The sequence below is a fragment of the Podarcis bocagei genome, assembly GCF_964188305.1.
Source record: "Podarcis bocagei genome assembly, chromosome: 3".
Classification (NCBI taxonomy): Eukaryota; Metazoa; Chordata; class Lepidosauria; order Squamata; family Lacertidae; genus Podarcis; species Podarcis bocagei.
This window is the reverse complement of record NC_138127.1, coordinates 62,055,618-62,072,831: the sequence shown is the minus strand read 5'-3', so window position 1 is coordinate 62,072,831 and position 17,214 is coordinate 62,055,618. Positions and strand designations below refer to the sequence as shown.

At 43.0% G+C, this 17,214-nt stretch overlaps 1 protein-coding gene across 6 annotated transcripts in view; it reads right to left on the bottom strand.

Annotated features, from left to right (window-relative positions):
* Nucleotides 1-348: 348 nt before the first annotated feature.
* The window catches only part of DISC1 (DISC1 scaffold protein), a 162,228-nt gene continuing 145,362 nt past the window's right edge, over nucleotides 349-17,214 (bottom strand). For all 6 annotated transcript variants that reach the window (XM_081186212.1, XM_081186208.1, XM_081186207.1 and 3 more), the window contains 2 exons: nucleotides 15,678-15,794; nucleotides 349-7,115 (listed from right to left, as the gene is read on the bottom strand). In XM_081186212.1, the coding sequence (XP_081042338.1) occupies nucleotides 6,966-7,115; nucleotides 15,678-15,794 (267 nt within the window). In that variant the 3' untranslated portion in view covers nucleotides 349-6,965. The remainder of the gene's footprint in view (nucleotides 7,116-15,677; nucleotides 15,795-17,214) is intronic.

Here is a 17,214-nt window from a genome sequence, read left to right as displayed (position 1 = left end):
GTATAACTCCTTCCACACAAAAGGACCTCTTAGATTTCTTCATTTCAGCAACCTAATTCAGGTGGGAAAGGTCATTTTGTTGTTGCTATTGATAAACAATTGGAAATCAGAAGAGCCTTTGCTGATGTGTTGCAAACCATGACCCACCTTTTGCATGTCCTTGATCTAAACCAGCACCTATCTTTCCCTGAAAATACTTGCTGATTGGTTTTTCACATCACAATACATAATTATGGAAAGGATTATATCACTTAAAACAGCAGTTTTATATCACTTAAAACAGCAGTTTTACCTTTAGCAAAGTATAGAGTGTACAGGGTACTGTATAAGAAAAACAATGGAAAGTGATTTTTGTTGGAAAATAGTTTTATTATAAGAGAACTTCTGCTTTAGCTGTTAATGCCTTGTGGTAAAGAGGAAGGCAAAAGGAATGATAGATGTCAACTGCATAAATTATTAACTTGGGAAAAGATAGCATTAAATAGGAATAATGCATCAACTGATATTAGCTTTACCTTCTATAAATCAGACTAGTGATTTAATACATTTCACATGGAAATAATACACAGGAATGCAACTATCCCTGCCCTGCCCCCATGAGTTTATCCTAGCCATCTGCCTGATCACCAGCTCTTAGCATCCCTGAGTTCAGGATGCTTACAATAGGAGAGGAGCTGCTTGGAAACAACTCCTTGCACTGTTCTTAGGGGCACATACATTTTTTTCAAAAGCTGCTTCAGTGGCCATCCATATGGCATTGTCCTGTGGTCTCTCTGTGGAGAGTGAGCTTGTAGGGACTCCAGCAGAATGTGGCCATTGGTAACCAGAGGGTAGGGCTTGAACCAATGGATTCAAGTTACAAGAAAGGAGATTCCAACTAAACATCAGAAAGAACTTTCTGATGCTAAAAGGTGTTCGGCAGTGGAACAGACTGCCTTGGGAGGTGGTGGACTCTCCTTCATAGGAGGTTTTTAAGCAGAGGTTGGGTGTCATGGATGCTTCAGTTGAGGTCCAGGCCAAGTTCAGTTGAGGTCTAGTCCAACTGCAGGAGGTTGGACTAGATGTCCCTCAGGGTCCCTTCCAACTCTACAATTCTATTGTCTCTAATCGTAGCTGTAGAGGCCTGGCCCTGTACTCTCATTACACACTCATATTGTGTATGTTTTCCCTCCATGACTAACAGCAGCACCAGAGGAACAATTTGGACTAAGGCTGTGGCTCCTGTGGCTATGTTTCACTACCTTGAAGGCCAAGTACCAGGAGATTCATTCATGCGCCTCCTGCATCACGTTTAGTTTGGTACTTGGCCTTCAAGGTAGTAAGCTGACATTCACTCACTCTTGACCCCCAAAAGAGCCCTGATGGATCAGACTGAAGGCTCTCTATTCTAGCAAGACATGAGCACACTACTATTCTTCCACCTGTGATCCCCAGCCATTGATATTCAGGGGCATGCCATCTCTGATACTGAAGATAGTAAACAGCCATCATTGAAGGCCTTTTCCTCCATTAATTTTGTCTTGTCCTCTTTAAAGCCATCCAAGTTGGTGGCCCTCACATCTTGTGATAGCAAATTCCAAAGTTCGGCTCCATGCTGTGTGAAGAAATGCTTCGTTTTGTCTGTCCTGAATCTTTCACCATTCAGCTTCACACACACACACACACACACAGAGAGAGAGAGAGAGCGCTTTTCTGTGGATTGGACTTTACCCAATGCACAGGCAGAAAAAGAAAGATTAGGATTGCAATCCTATCGAAAGTAAATTCTGTTGAACTCAGAATAACTCTCTTCTGAGTATGTGTGTGTAGGAACTGGTTGTACCCTAGTTTGGCTCTGGGTTGTAATCATAAATAATGAACTCAACAGTGGGTTTTAAAAAATAAAACAGGACAATCCAGCCTGTGCAATGTAAGACCCTCCTAGCATGCTGCAATCTACCTTTGTCAATGTGGCTCAGTGTTACAACATATTAAAGCCAGATTTAGTCCACACCAATGGGGAAAGTGGAATATAAAGTGGAAAGGTTGTCTGTCACTGTGCTAACAGTGCTCTGAGGATAAGGATGCTGAATGCCTGGGCAACTGCATCCTAGTTTAAGCAGAATTTACTCAGCAGATGTTCATCACAGCACTGCCTGCACTTTAGGGTGGTGGTGTTGAATGTTACCAAAGACATCTTACTAATAGAGACTTCATTTTCTTGTGGGTTGCTGCACCGACTTCAGTCCATACAGGATCAGTTGGGTCAGAACCAGCTGGTTTTGTATCTGGATGCCTCATGCTCAGAATATATTGTGGAGCAATAGACTGAGGTTAAATCTGCTGTAATCATAGCTAAGGTTGCAATCCTAAACCAACTTACCTAGGAGTGAACCCTGTTGAATTCAATGGGACCTACTTCTGAGTAGAAAAGGATAGGATTGTGCTGTAAGTCTGGATCCAACCCAATGGAAGCAGGATAAGGGAACTGAAATGTGGAGAGTAATGAAAGAAAGGGAAGAAAGCAGCAGCATAAAGAGGCTTTAGAAGGAACACTTGCTAGAAGCTTAGGAGTGAGAAGTAAAGAGGATAGACGGCTAGAGACAGAGCCCATACGAGGCTCCAAGCCAAGATTTTCGGCCGTAACATATATTTGGCAGAGATAAAAGCCAGTCACGTTTGCCTTACAGGGCTTTAATTCCACCCAGAGGAACAGATGACTACATAAACCACTTGAGCTTTACCCTTATGATTTGACATCCCTGGGTAGAAAAGTAACTCTCCGACAACACAGCTTCCTGGCATCAATTCCCAATCGATGCTTTTGAGGTAGAAAATTCAGTGCCAGATTTAAGCTACAGATAAAGAGAGGTGACAGCAACAAACCTTTGTCACCTCTGTGACTTGCAGCACAGCAGTTAATGCTGCAGGAACATGTGTCTCATATTTGTGAAGCTAGTAAAAGACTGTGTCATAAATATAAGTGATCCCCCCACAATGATAAAATAAAATAATACAATGCAAAGGAGTAGCGATTTAAAATAAATTATACATTACCACTATAAATAATGTGTTTCAGCTAATGATTTAAAGACTGGCTGAGCAGATTTTAAAACTCTTTCAATTTTTGGAAGTTTTCCACATGCATTAAAATCCAGAGATTAATTGTGATCTCATTAGGCGTGACATAGACATGTAGGAATGTTTCCAACTAACAGTCCATTTTTCAAACTACACCACCACTGAAAGCACATCTAAAAGATCTGATTGTGGAAAAGAATTCCAAGGCTCAGGAGGATGAGCCACCTAGCACTGGTTTTATACAGTCTCCATTCAGTGGAAATAGGCTCCACTTCTGGGTGGGGCCGGGTTGCGGTCAGGCCAACTAGCCTCCCACCTCAGCGTGGGGGCGGGACAGTGTCCTGCATCCCGCTGGGGGAGACCCTGGGCACGTCAGGTTGCCAGGCGGTCAATCAGGTTGCTTTGGGGCGTGGCCAAGGCCAATTTAAGCCGTGGTGCAACTCAGAGGCTTCCCTCCGGAGCCTTGCGCCCCGGATCTCCCGCCCTCCCGCCCTTCTTTCAGGTTGCATCATTGGCCTTGCTATGGACTTTGGTCACCGTAGGAATTTTCCCACTTGGCAAATTGGCACCAGCCACTTGGTTTTTGCCTACCTCATAGCAATTGTCACAACTTTGTAAGGTTAGGTGGTTAGGCATTGGAATAGTGAAGTGGGGGGGGGAGGTGCGGCCATCACCTGCCCCTCCGTGCTCAAGGGTATTCCGTTAAAGGAATCTGGGGGTGTGAATCTCGTCTGAAGCCCAGGGAGGGGCTAGGGCCATGCCACGACCCCATTGGGAACCCAGGGGTGCTCAAGTTGATCCCCATCGAAGGGGCTCCCCCTACTGGTGGTTTACCCTTACCAGACTTCCTGGAAAGCAGGCAGAAGTCAGATATAGTCTGTTGATGCCAATGCCTAAGCCAATACCGCTCACATTCTGTAACCAATAAAGTTGTGGTCTAAATTTTGCCCATTAACATTAACCTAAATTCTGTGTCCTTGTGTCTTTATTCTCCTGGGTGGCTTGGGGGCCTTGACACGCAACTGAGCTTGCCTGGGATTCCTGCACAAGCTTCTTTGAATCTGGTGGATTGCTGCCAGTTTAAATTTACCATCATAAACCTTGCCTTTCCATGTAGTTTGGCTCCCCCTCCCTAAATTCCAGAGCTCCACCCCACAAGCACTTCAATCTGATGTTCCAGGGCTGTGCCTGGATTGTATAGGTTGATCTAAGAGGGGCTTGTGAGTGAACTATCCTGCCTTACAGCAGAGTTTAAAATATATAATTATTTTAAAATATAAAGCCCAATTTTCTGTCCTCTAGGGCACAATAGAGCAATGCATATAAGCATGATGGCCAAATATCTGTAAGATGTTCATTTAAGAAATAATTTAGAATCTAGGAGCTGAAACTAGCATTGTGATGATTTTTGGTGCTCTTCAAGTTGCCTTGAGTGGGATGGTTGTGTGGATAGATCCTTAAAAAAACACCACCTTTGCACTTTTTTCACACCTATGTGCACCCATTGCTTACCTGAACTGTTGTGTGCTCTCTCTCTCTCTCTCTCTCTCTAATTTGGACGGATCTTTAACACATGACCACAGCCAATCAGAGATCACATAGTGCAGCCAAGCAAATGAGACTATGTTATGATATAGATGAAGACAAACAACGTCCTTCCATTATGGGAAGAAGCTGCCCACCCAACTTGCCCAGGCAAATGAGTTGACCTAATGAAATCATTCACACACACCAAAGGAACATGCTGCAAGTCAATATTGTTGCAGTAGCATTGATACCCAAAGTAAATTGCCATTTGTAGATTTCAGCTCTCTGGAAGTCACATAGGAGAGAAAGTGCTCCCTGAAATATCCCGAACTCTGTCTATATAAGAGGAAGGAAAAACAGAAGCTTGAACTTTGCCAGCAACAGACAACTGCTGAAGTTTTGTGGTGTTGGTGTAATATGGTTCCCTGAGGCTGGAACCAGAGAAGCCATGCTGCCACATACTGATATCTTATCTACATGCTGACACTGAAATTTCAGAACTGTCTTTGCAGGTGCCACCCTGTAGAGTGATTGACAATGACACAGGAGATGACCAAGGTTTGCCAGCCCTTGGCAAATACTTCCTTACCCTTCAAGAAAGGGAATCTGTCTTTAAAGAGCTAGACAGCATTTTGGACACTTCCTGCTCACTGTTCCTATGGTTCTGTTTTTAATACCACTTTGATCCCACTTTCCTTTTATCCTGAAATAAACGAGAGTTTGCAGGTAAGTACATTCTGAGTTGATATATATGGTTAGAAATACACCCAGTTCAACATACAATTTGCAGAAAGCTTCAGAAGAATTTTTTTTAAGTCTTTATATAAAAACAGTGAAGCATCTATCTAGATTTTAATTACACTAAGCACCATCAGTATGCTTTTTTTAAAAAAACAAGAAACCATTGGTTATTGCTTTAAATAATTTTCCTCTTTAGAATTAACAAGAATTTCTTCTCACTTTGTAACACTAAATGAATATAGTTGGAAAAGCTATTATGACATCCTTTGATTTCAATTATCACTATTATATGGAATGCCAATGGGTATATGCAGCCCTCATTTCATTTAGCAAAATTTTGCTATTAGTTTAAACTCCAACTTAGTGCCCCCCCAAATGTAATTTGGGAGAAGGGGGGATGTTTTACAAATTGCATGGAACAAAGTATACCAGTTCTTCAGGGCTGTTCCAGATAATGCTGTAAGGGCCACGTTATACATTTAAAGCACTATTATGCCACTTTTGAGAGTCAAAATATTCCTGGGAACTGTAGTTTGCTAAAGGTGCTGAGAGTTGTTAGGAGACCCTTGTTCTCCCCACAGAGCTACAATTCCAGGAGCTCCCTGGAAGGATAAAAATGTGGTAGAATATCACTTGAAATGCATGGTGTGGATGTGGCTCTTGTGTGGTAGAAACATTAATGTCCTGCTACATAGCAAATCCATTCATGTGCAATCGCATTTGCACTGCATCCCAGCAGCTGCAGTGTTGTATTGCTTGGGAAATGTAGTGATACCCATCACTCTCCTTTAAACTACTATGGTCATAAGTGGTCCCTGGTTGAGTGGTTGTGCAAGTGTCCCAGACACCAAACTGGATGCATGTGTGGCAAAAGCCATCCCTCTTTGTGTACATAGTTTTGAGGAGTTTAGGGTATCTGACATTCTTCATTTGCTGGGTTTGGTATTCCTGCTTTCACATACTGGAGTGCACCCCCCACCATGCAACCCTGTCCCTAAACTGGGGGCAGGGCAGGAACCTGCAGTCCTCCAGATGTTGTCAAACCCTAATCATGCCATCCGGGATCACTGGCCATGCTGCCTAGGGCTGATGGGAATCAGAGTCCAACTACGGCTAGCAATAGTTTCCCCACCTCTGAACAAAAAGGCCATCACTGAACAGCAACATGTTGTATCACTGGCAACGCAATTAAGGCTAGCCACTTGCAACAGCCACTGCTCTTTAAAACAGGCACTTGTGACTTCTGAATGCGCAGATCTCCACATTACATTGTCAGGCATGGGCAAAACTAGAAAGGAGTGCACAAGCAGATTGCTACAGCTTTGCTGCATAAGTCTCACCCTTGGTGCATCTGTTCAGACACATCAGTTTGGAACTGTCACATCAAAGAGTGCATGGGACACAAGGCTTCAAAAACTGTTTCCAGATCTGACCCAGTGAACATGCAAGTTACAATACTTGTTAGGCAAGTCTTTCAGGGTCTCCCCCTCCCCATATCCAATAATTGATTTAGTTGTTATTAGTTACGCAGAGATGGGAAGAATCCTTGAGGCCTCCTAAGACAGTATTCAGCTCTTGAAAGCAACCCATTTGAATGAAGCTCTCCCCCTGCCCGCCCCGCCGAGTCTTCCTGCTCATTATTCCTCTAAGCCTTCCTTTCCCGGACACCAGCTGCCACCAAGGAAGTCGACAGCAGCATCTTCCTCTGCCTTCTTAGCGGGCTGGAGCTGCACCAACATGGCCTGGAGAGTTTCCTTCACCATCTGGATCTCTCTCTGTAGAGACTGTATATGCTTTATTAAGGAATAAATTGAAAGGTAATTGGCAGCTCCTTTCCTCTCTCTGAGTTATTTAATAAGTTGTTGCTGTGCTGTGCACAACAGATGGGCATTGCTAGCTAATTGCAGCGTCAAGTTCATCCAAATTGCTTGGATTAAATATTAATACATATTTCACACTTGCTTATGCCCCCCTCCTCATCCTGTCTTTTTGGGCCTGTGGGCAACAAACAGCATTTTTTGCTTGAGGGGTATGAAGTGAGCAGCAATTTGTGTGCGCACGCACATATGTAAGCGTGAGTGGCTGTTGTAAATCCCCATGTGTTTCACAAAGAGAATACCACAGTCACTATTCAGAGGGAATAATCTTAGATCTCAGCTTGAGAGGAATATAAATGAACATAGAGAGCGCTTTTTTTTGTCTCTGTGCCAAACCTTCAGGTCACTGATGGCAATTCTCACTAACATGAGAACAGATTCCCTCCCCAAGTTCACATTCACACTGCCCTCACATCTATCAGAGTCTGAAATGCATCCTCTCCCTCTCTCATACACAGCATCCTCCATAAAGTGAAAAACCACCCCATGACCGAGGAATAAAAAACAGAACACAAGTTTCCGCTCTGGTCCTAGAGTAAACTACTCTCAACAGAGCTTAAGGGAGCTGAGCCTTGCAGCCTTACCCGTAAAGCCAGGCCTGGAATTACTTCCTCTACAGCCCCAACTGGGTCAGTCTTATACAAAATGCACAAAATGACTCCTATTTAATGCCACAGCCTTTCATTCTGGAACACAATGGAAACAGGACCTAAAAACTAACCTAATTAGTTCAGCAAGGGAACAATCAAGTAAGAGCTATTTTACATTTCAAACATGGAAGATAATGATAATATATTATGAAACCACACTTCACAGAACATTGAAGTGTCTTGGTTCAGAGCCAAATGTTTAAAAACTCCCTACACAGGGAGAGGGCAAAGTACAAGCTGACACTGATGTGCTTCCTCGCTTTTTATGTTTTTGGGGGCTCATGATCTATTAGGAAATGCTGCCATACCCAAGAACAATGTCAAGATGAAAATACATCCTTAGGTTATGAAGTGGATAAATAAAAAATCGTTTTTCTTTGGGGGTGAGGGGAGTAACTAAAGGGGATCATGGGAAAGTTATGCAAATACCTTCAATGCCAGACTGTCACACATACCAATTTGAAAAGCCTTTTGGCAGCTTCTGATTCTTTCAAAGCGTCCTCAAGATTTCATCTTTTTCTGTAATTTACATACATTCACTGTGATGTTTGACTCTCTCTTCTTCTTTTTTACTTTATGGGGAACTAATGTTAGTGTAAAAGGATAAGATCAATTTCTGCTCACATTTTTACACCGTCTTTTTCAGTCTAAAGGCAAGACCCAGAGAAGATGCTGAACAAATACCTTTTGTGCTAAAACCATGTACCAAGGATAAGTAAACAGGATGGACCACTGTTAAAAGTTGCCAGTGCTCTTTTCCACCTGCCCACCCTTCCTTCATTACACCTCAGAGATACAGGCACTGCTAGAGGCATAGTGTGTGTGGGGGGGTGTTGTGGGTGCCATGGCCCCAGATGCAATTTTGAGATGGGGTGTAAACAGGCACCCCCACAACAGGTTCCTTCATTGGAGCCTGGCTCTGTGTCAGGAGTTGCACCTTGGCTGCAGTGCTTGTGCCTGGCGCAGCTCGGCCCCCCCAGGTCAGGCCTGACCCAGGGGAGGAGAGCAGGCGAGTGGGTGCCAGTGCTGCCACCCACCCTCCTCGGCTGCGACACAACTTGCACCTGGGGGCAGCAGCTGTGATCATGGGGTTACCTCCTTAAGTTTAGTTATAGTGAAGTGGGAGAGCCGAAAACAACGCCAATATATTTCACATCTGACAACCAATGTGCTGCTTTGGTTTCAGACAGTACGTGGGTAGACAAGTCTAAAAAGCCTGGATAAAAAATTTTCATAGTCCTCTATGGAGGTTCATTTCCCAGAAGTAATGTATTTTGCATTAACTTTGGAAATTTATACTCGGATCTGACCAAACTAAGCTCCTTAGAGCAAAATACACACCAGGATTACATCCTCCCCCCACAAAAAACCCATAAAACCATAGAATCATAAAATTGTGGAGTTGGAAGGGATGCCCAAAGGCCATCTAGTCCAACCCCTGCAAATATGACCATAAAACCTTCATATCCCCTCTGTTTGATTTAACTGCATCAAACATGAAAGAAAAGAAAATACTCAGAGTGTTGTTTATGTTTCAGAAGAAACACCCCTCCCACTGTATATAGGTCTCATGATTCACACTGTCACTAAAGAAAAAAATTATAGATAAACTGTCTCATCTGGGCCAGAGTGTTACATATAATCATGTGCAAGAAATATCAGCCACAGTAACAAATGTACTGTTTTATGAAATACTCCTTTTCACACCCTGCAAAAACTGGCACCAGAGTCAGGGGTCATCAGTTAGTACCTCCTGACTCTGAGGCCAGTTGGTGTGGAAGAAATCCCTGGGAGAGTAAGGGAGGTTTGTACCATAGGATGTCTGGCTGGTTTGCTTATGTCTCCAGTGGCATTTCAAACTGACTATTAAAACCATTAACACAAACTTATTTTTGCAGGGTGTGAAAAAGTGTATTTTATGCAGACAGAATTCAAATAGCCAACCCACTTTCTTGCAGCAAAAATAGCATTATATCTCAAACTATTACATGCCCTCAAATTGTCTGTCAAGCCATAACTGCTAATTAAGACCCCAAATGACTGTGAAATTGCAATATAAAAATCCATTTAATTTTACTGGGAATGCTAAGTCTTTCCTGTTAGTAAAGTAACACCTCTCATCAAGTCCTCAGACACCAGCAATGCGTCACCTCTTGCCTTTGGTTCTTCCAATTAACAATTCAGATTGTTTTCATTTGCTTGCCACTGATTAACAGCCATTGGCTCTTTTGTGGGTTTGCTTCACTATGGTATTTCTTGTTCAACAAATCCATCAGATGCAGAGATACACACAGGTTTTACTTTTACTGACCAATCTTATACCTGTCTACTTAGATGCAAGCCCCTTAGAGTTCAATACTCCCAAGGAAGTAGATATAGGAGTGAGCTTTAATTTGCCTGCTTGTGCTCCCATTCATCCGTCAAATGCAAAACCTCCTGCTTAATATTTGCTTTGAGAAGTTACAATATTAAATAAAAATCCCTTGTGGGTCTGTGTAAATATTCAGTGCTAAGCATTAGTGCTGGTTTCTGACTCCATTTGTGTTGTGTGTGCTATTTATGCCCTACTAGCAGGCTGGTTGGTTCCAGTATTCTGTGCCATAAAAATGTATAATGAAAAACAATGGCATCTGGGATTTATTTCTTCTAATAGAAGTTTAATTATTAATCAAAGCCACAATGTGTGTTTAAATATTGGCAGAACCGCCTTCTTGACAGCACCAGGAAGTTAGATCTCCCAGAAGCAGCCTTCTCTCTCTCTCTCTCTCTCTCTCTCTCTCTCTCTCTCTCTCTCTCTCTTTTCATTAGAAGCATACCAGCTGCAATTTTCAACCCAAAGTACTTGTACCTATCCTTGCAGGTTTTTGGAAGATCATGCACCTGGGCAGCCATTTAGCCCTTGGTTAAAGGTTTGTCTACTTTAATGGGCAATTTAGAAATTAAAATATCTGGGAATTAGTTTAGGTGACACTAGAACTATTGCTAAGAGCCATTTCAGGCATGATTTTTGCTGTTCATTTTACACATTTAACTGCTTGTGCAAGTGATCTGTCAGTGCGTGAACAGTTTAATAGTGGCAGATGGCACTCTCAGAACTCTGCAGATCAACTTCCAAGGCCAGGTTGCATTCTGAAACAGGAAACTCCTGCTCATGGAAATGGATCCGCTGAACTCTGAGTCCCCTCCTCTTGTGTTAGGAAAGGACATAACATGACAATACCCTTCTGTTCCATTTGGAACGTTTTAACTTCTTTTACAATTGACATTGCTTTACTTGTTTTTATAACGACATATTCTATTGTTGTTATGACCCGTCCCGGGTACTTATGGTGAAGGGCAGGTACAAAATCTAATAAATAAACATGCAAACCACTTGGAAGCCTTTGCATAATACAAATAAGCATGAGGAAGCTTTGTCATCAGCCATCCTGACTGCCCTACACTAGTCGCCTCCTGTTTTTCCCCTGCATGTTTGAATGGGGTTCTTGCTGCTCCTACTGTAGCAGATCCAATCCATTTGGCCAAGGAATAGACTGAGGGAAGATGATGCCATTATGTTATGATGGTGCCTGAATCGGAGACTGCCTGGGGGCCTAGCATAAGCTGCTCCGAGTTTCTCAAAGGAAGAGCAGGATGTATCAGTGTAATAAATAAACTGTGCAGTATGGGCTCAAAACAGTTGTGTAAACTGGGATTTAATTCTGTTGGATCTGGCTGGAGTTTTTACCATGGTATTTTAGGATCCACCAGACACTACAAGAGAGACAGAGTCTTTCTTTCTCTCCAGGGTAGCATGTGGTTTTACAACCAAACGTTTGGAAGCAGGGGGTGGGTAAATGCACAGCACAATGATGTTGCATCCCATGTTGGGTAAAACAAGACATTACTGGAGAGAAAAAAGGATAGAGGCACAGAGAAGTGGCAAGTAGGCCTTTGGTAGAGTTGTTTGCAGGTTCCTTATTTTTTGAATATCGCAGTCTGTCATGAACCTTTCAAACTGGCTTTGAATACAAAGCCGAATTGGCAACAAAAAAGGCCATCTTTTCCTGCTCAGTTTCCTGATTATACTTTTTCCACCTCCTCCTCTTGCTTTGTTTATTCAACCCCATATTTCTGTCTGCCTCCAGTTTAAGCAGCATATGCATTTGTGGACATCATTCAGAAGAATTGTGGAAGAAAAAGGCAGAAGTGATTTTTAACTTTGTGCCTTTCCATTTATGTAGACATGGCAGATTCAGCAAGCTTAAACCAGATGCCAGTTGGCATAAGCAGCCTTTTAAACAATTTATGTTTCCTCATTCAAGGGATTTCATCTGGAAGACAACCAAATGCCCATCTTGCTAGGGTTATTTGTACTATACACAGTTAAACTGCAGGGCAATGTGCCATGGTAAGTACTCACTGGATATTTTAAGGGGAAAATATGTTTGTTTCCAAGATATGCATCTCCTGTTTTGGATGTAGATGATAATCCACTAAAATTGGTTTAGCAGAATTCTTTTGTAAGTGGAGGTCGCTGGGTTTTTCACACATCTGTTGGAGCAAGTGGAGGGAAGACTGGGATCACAGGTGCCAATTCCATTCACGGAATATGGACATGCACAACTGTAGGCACGTATGGTTCTTATCATGTGATCAGGAACCATCACAAAGTGGTAGAGCATCTGCTTTACATGCAGAAGGTCCCAAGTTCAACCCCAGGCAGCTCCAGGTAGGGCTTGAAAAGATCCCTGCTTGAAACCCTGGGCAGCCGCTGCTGGTCAGTGTCAAAAATACTGAGCTAAATGGACCAATGGTCTGACTCACTATAAGACAGCTTCCTATGTTTCCATGTTCCTAAAAGCAGTGGGCCATCAAAAGACCCAAAAATGTAAAATATCTGTACATGCAGTGCCAAATTAAATCCTGTAGAGGCCCCCAGACAATCGAAATATGGGGGGGGGGGCGGACGGGTGACACCCACCTTGCATTGAAGTAAAAAAGGTTGCTTGTAATTTTCCTTCAAGATCAAATCAATATTATTTTGATCTGTTGTCACAGGGCCCCTAGAAGGCCTGGGGCCCATAGGCCAGTGCCTACTCTGCCTATTTGGTAATCTGGCACTGTGTACTTGCCTGGCTGAACTCATGGAGGTTAGTCACAGCAGCAGCATTGCTCTTCCATATGTTCAGCTGAATATGTGGCAAATAATTATGTCCCCCTATAAGTCATCTGTGGTGGTATTCCAGTACTTTTTTCCCCAGGAGGTACTCAAGGGTTTTGTTTTTTTAATGTGGCACTTACAGCTCATGGTGAGTACCAGCACCTATTTTTCTAGAAAAAAACACTGGGTATTACAAACATTACAAGACAGATTGTTTTAATATATGTCATAGGCTTGGAGGAAGGATCTGTCTGGATGATAACTGTGAGTCCCTTCAAAACCTATGATCATATTCTTGTGAGGTTAAACTCCATGAGGAAACTTGTTGAATCGGTCAGGCAAGTCTTTTTGTAAGGTGATGGCCTTAGCTGGCCAAAAGCATCTAATAGAGTGAGCTCGGTTGCCATAGTGACAACTAAATGATGATGTTCTTTAGGATGGGGCGTAGGCATTTCCTCCACCTCCGTCACCTGACTGGATGCCACATCATTCTAGGATGGAAAATAATAGGCCAAGGGGGGGCATGTGTGAGTTTGGCTGATGCTGGAAGTTAGAGACAGAGACATGTCTCAGTCTGAGCTGGACCCAAAGCTGAGTTTGGGGTTTTCCTGGAAACGTGATGAGGAGGCAAGATCTGCTGGAGGTGTTAATGCTGTGAGTGCCTCCATGCATGCTGTGTGTGTGTGTGTGTGTTTAGAACCATATGTCCTAAATAAACCACAGTCTCCATTGACCTTCATTCCATGAAATCCAAATCCCGGGAGACACCCTGGAGACTCTTGCTGCTTGGAGATTGGAGTATATGCAACAATAGTTTGAGGGTGTTTATATCAGTACTTAAATCACTACTTAAATCAGTACTTAATTGAAATTAAACGTTACATCACCAAGAATGTACATTCGGTTTCTATTCTGCTTTTTCTTTCTATTAACCATTGGCACAAATTGCAGTGAAGAGGCTCAGATGCACTTTTCATGGTATGTACAGGGGGAAAGTCTCAAAACAACATCTGTTCAGTCTGACCTAATTTTAGATCAAGCCAATGACAGGACTCCTCTCAGTTTCAGCGAGTGCTAGATAAATGGTCCTGTCACTATTCTCTGAGGGCGCATCTGCACTGGACTGTTCCCTAATATGCAGTTGGCAATTTAACACCGAAGCGGATGCTTGGAAAGATACACATTTTTTAAAAAAAATGCAGGGGGGGATATGGGAAGCTTGGTGCAGCCGGCACTTGCCCCACTATTACCCCCAAATATAGGACAGATAGGAAGAGAATACTAGTATATCTTTATACACAACATAAGGTGCACCAAACTGTGTCAAGAGCAGGGGTGGCTGTGGAGCTTCAAAGCCCTCAAGCGTAGAGCTTTCCTCCCTTTGTGATGCTGGTGAGAGAAGAGCAGAGGAGCTGTCCTTGAGATGAGCCAAGAAGCCAGGTGGCAAAGCAGCTGGCCTCTCCCCACAAAACGAACCCTGCGGGAGGCATGAAGCATCCGCACCCTACCTAGCCAGGCTTGTAACTTCCCACAACAAAGGAAGGCCAATACGAGACCCTATTCTGATAAAGCAGGCACCTAACATGTGCACCCTCCCCCCTGCATGGTGCTGTGGGTTAAACCACAGAGCCTAGGACTTGGCGATCAGAAGGTCGAAGGTTCAAATCCCCGCAACGGGGTGAGCTCCCTTTGCTCGGTCCCTGCTCCTGCCAACCTAGCAGTTCGAAAGCACGTCAAAGTGCAAGTAGATAAATAGGTACCACTCCGGCAGGAAGGTAAACAACGTTTCTGCGCGCTGCTCTGGTTCGCCAGAAGCGGCTTAGTCATGCTGGCCACATGACCCGGAAGCTGTACGCCGGCTCCCTCGGCCAATAAAGCAAGATGAGCGCCGCAACCCCAGAGTCGGTCATGGCTGGACCTAATGGTCAGGGGTCCCTTTACCTTTACTGACCCTGGAGGACCAGTGAATGGGAACTGGCTATCTTTGTAGCCCCTCCCTGGTGTGAATTAAGGGACCTCTCCCTGCAGATGCTACACTCTGTCCAAGGATTGACTGAAAGTCTAACATTATGCCCTGCAGTGGCTCTGAAGAATCCAGTTCCAAATAACTTTCCAAATTTTGCTCCTTATGGATTTCCTCTCTAGGTTCCGGGACGTACTACCTGGCTACAAGTAGAGGTGATGCAAGTTGTAGTCCGATAGCACCTGAAAAGCCACAGGTTCCTATGTCTCTGGTATAGTGGATGGAACTTAGAGCTGACAGAAGATATTGATATGGAGCAAGATTTGCTGGGATTCATTGCTCTGCATGAGCTAATCTCATTTCCTCAAAAAGACTTTCATAGGTGCACTTTCAGTGGACAAACCTGCAGCACCTGTTTGTGTTCAAGCTCCATTATCTAGTCTCATAGCCTGACCTGGAACTCATCCTCCCTTAGTCCAGAGTGGAAGGAGATTGGCGGATATCCCACAAGGTTCCCAATAAATCACCCGTCAGTCCAAGTCATCATGGTTGAATTACTGATTATTATTTCCTAGTTCAGGTTTCCAGAGAACAAAGTTCTATTATAACCTAGTTCTCTTAAGTAGGATTCACACAATGCTAATTTCAGGACTGTGCTGATAAAAGCTAATTCTTTAGCTGGAACATCAAAGGCAGACTATCAAAAAAAGGATATGAACAAGGTCTTCATCATAGCCGCAGAGCGCTGTTTGAAGTTGATCTTCCAGGTGCATCAGCTTCTCACTTATTTTTTCACATTTGTCGTCAAGTTCTGCTGTAAGTATATGAAATTCCTACAAGAAGGGGAAAAAATATTACAAGAAAGTGTTTGCGTTTTTGGCTGCACATTAGCATCCTTGAAGATCATATTAAATCGGGGTACAATATTTTGTTACGCTGAACAAACTCAGCAACTGACCTTTCACTTTAAATTCATGTCCACCATAGTCATGTATAAAGTAAGGAGTGTGGGGCCTATCCTAAGGACAAAAGCAATCCTTCTCTTTAATTTCTGTTACTATTCATTTTTTAAGGAAACAGCTTGACTACTGATAATGCACAGTTAAGAATCAGCATGGGTGGGATGGGAAGCAACATGTATCCATCAGGGTACCAATTTAGACTACAGTGGTACCTCGGGTTAAGTACTTAATTCGTTCCGGAGGTCTGTTCTTAACCTGAAACTGTTCTTAACCTGAAGCACCACTTTAGCTAATGGGGTATCCTGCTGCTGCCGCGCCGCCAGAGCACGATTTCTGTTCTCATCCTGAAGCAAAGTTCTTAACCCGAGGTACTATTTCTGGGTTAGTGGAGTCTGTAACCTGAAGTCTATGTAACCCGAGGTACCACTGTACTGTGATGTGCAGTATGTGGACTTTAGGGCTGGACTGCAACAAATGGAACCTAGTTAGTCTCATCACAACCTGATGATTATCAATTTGTGATGAGGTGAGGATGGGATTTTTCACTGGTGGCGTTACTGAAATATGAGTGGTCCCAATTTGTATTGGCATTCCAATGGCTTTTGAAGAGTGCCTGTTTACACAGACATTCTCTTCACCTGAGTCTCTCATTTCAATTGCTATGCTGTTTTAACTGGATTGTTTTGCTGCACATTTTAATCATGGTGCTTTATATTTGAATGGGATTGTTTTGTTGTGTATTTTACTTATATCATAGTTTAACAATGTTGTGCAATTAGTTTTAATGCTTTGTAAGCCGCTTAGAAGTGGCCTAGGCATTAAGCAGTCTATGAATTAAACATTCTTATAAATAAATAATAGATAGATAGATAGATAGATAGATAGATAGATAGATAGATAGATAGAAGGAAGAGATAGGCATCTTCATATTCTGCTGAAAGTATCAATAGACACAAGCAAGATTTTCAGCAGTCTAATTCCCACAAATGGATTCTGTACAACTTTACAATAATCCCATTTGTCCAGATGCTTCGTTGCAAAACTTTACGGAAAATAATAAGTTTACACCAGGGATCAATATGCCATAAGCTTTTAAAACCACAGGCAGCCATACTAAGCGATGCCATATATTGGCTATAAATGTCCTTGTGGCTGTATGGATGAAGAGCAAGTCATCCATCAAGCTGTTAGATTGTTATTCAATACCCAGCAGGATCCTGCATATCTTAGGGAGAGAAAAAACACCTGAGCAATTTACAAGATTGGAAAGCTATTAGAAAATACCTTAGTG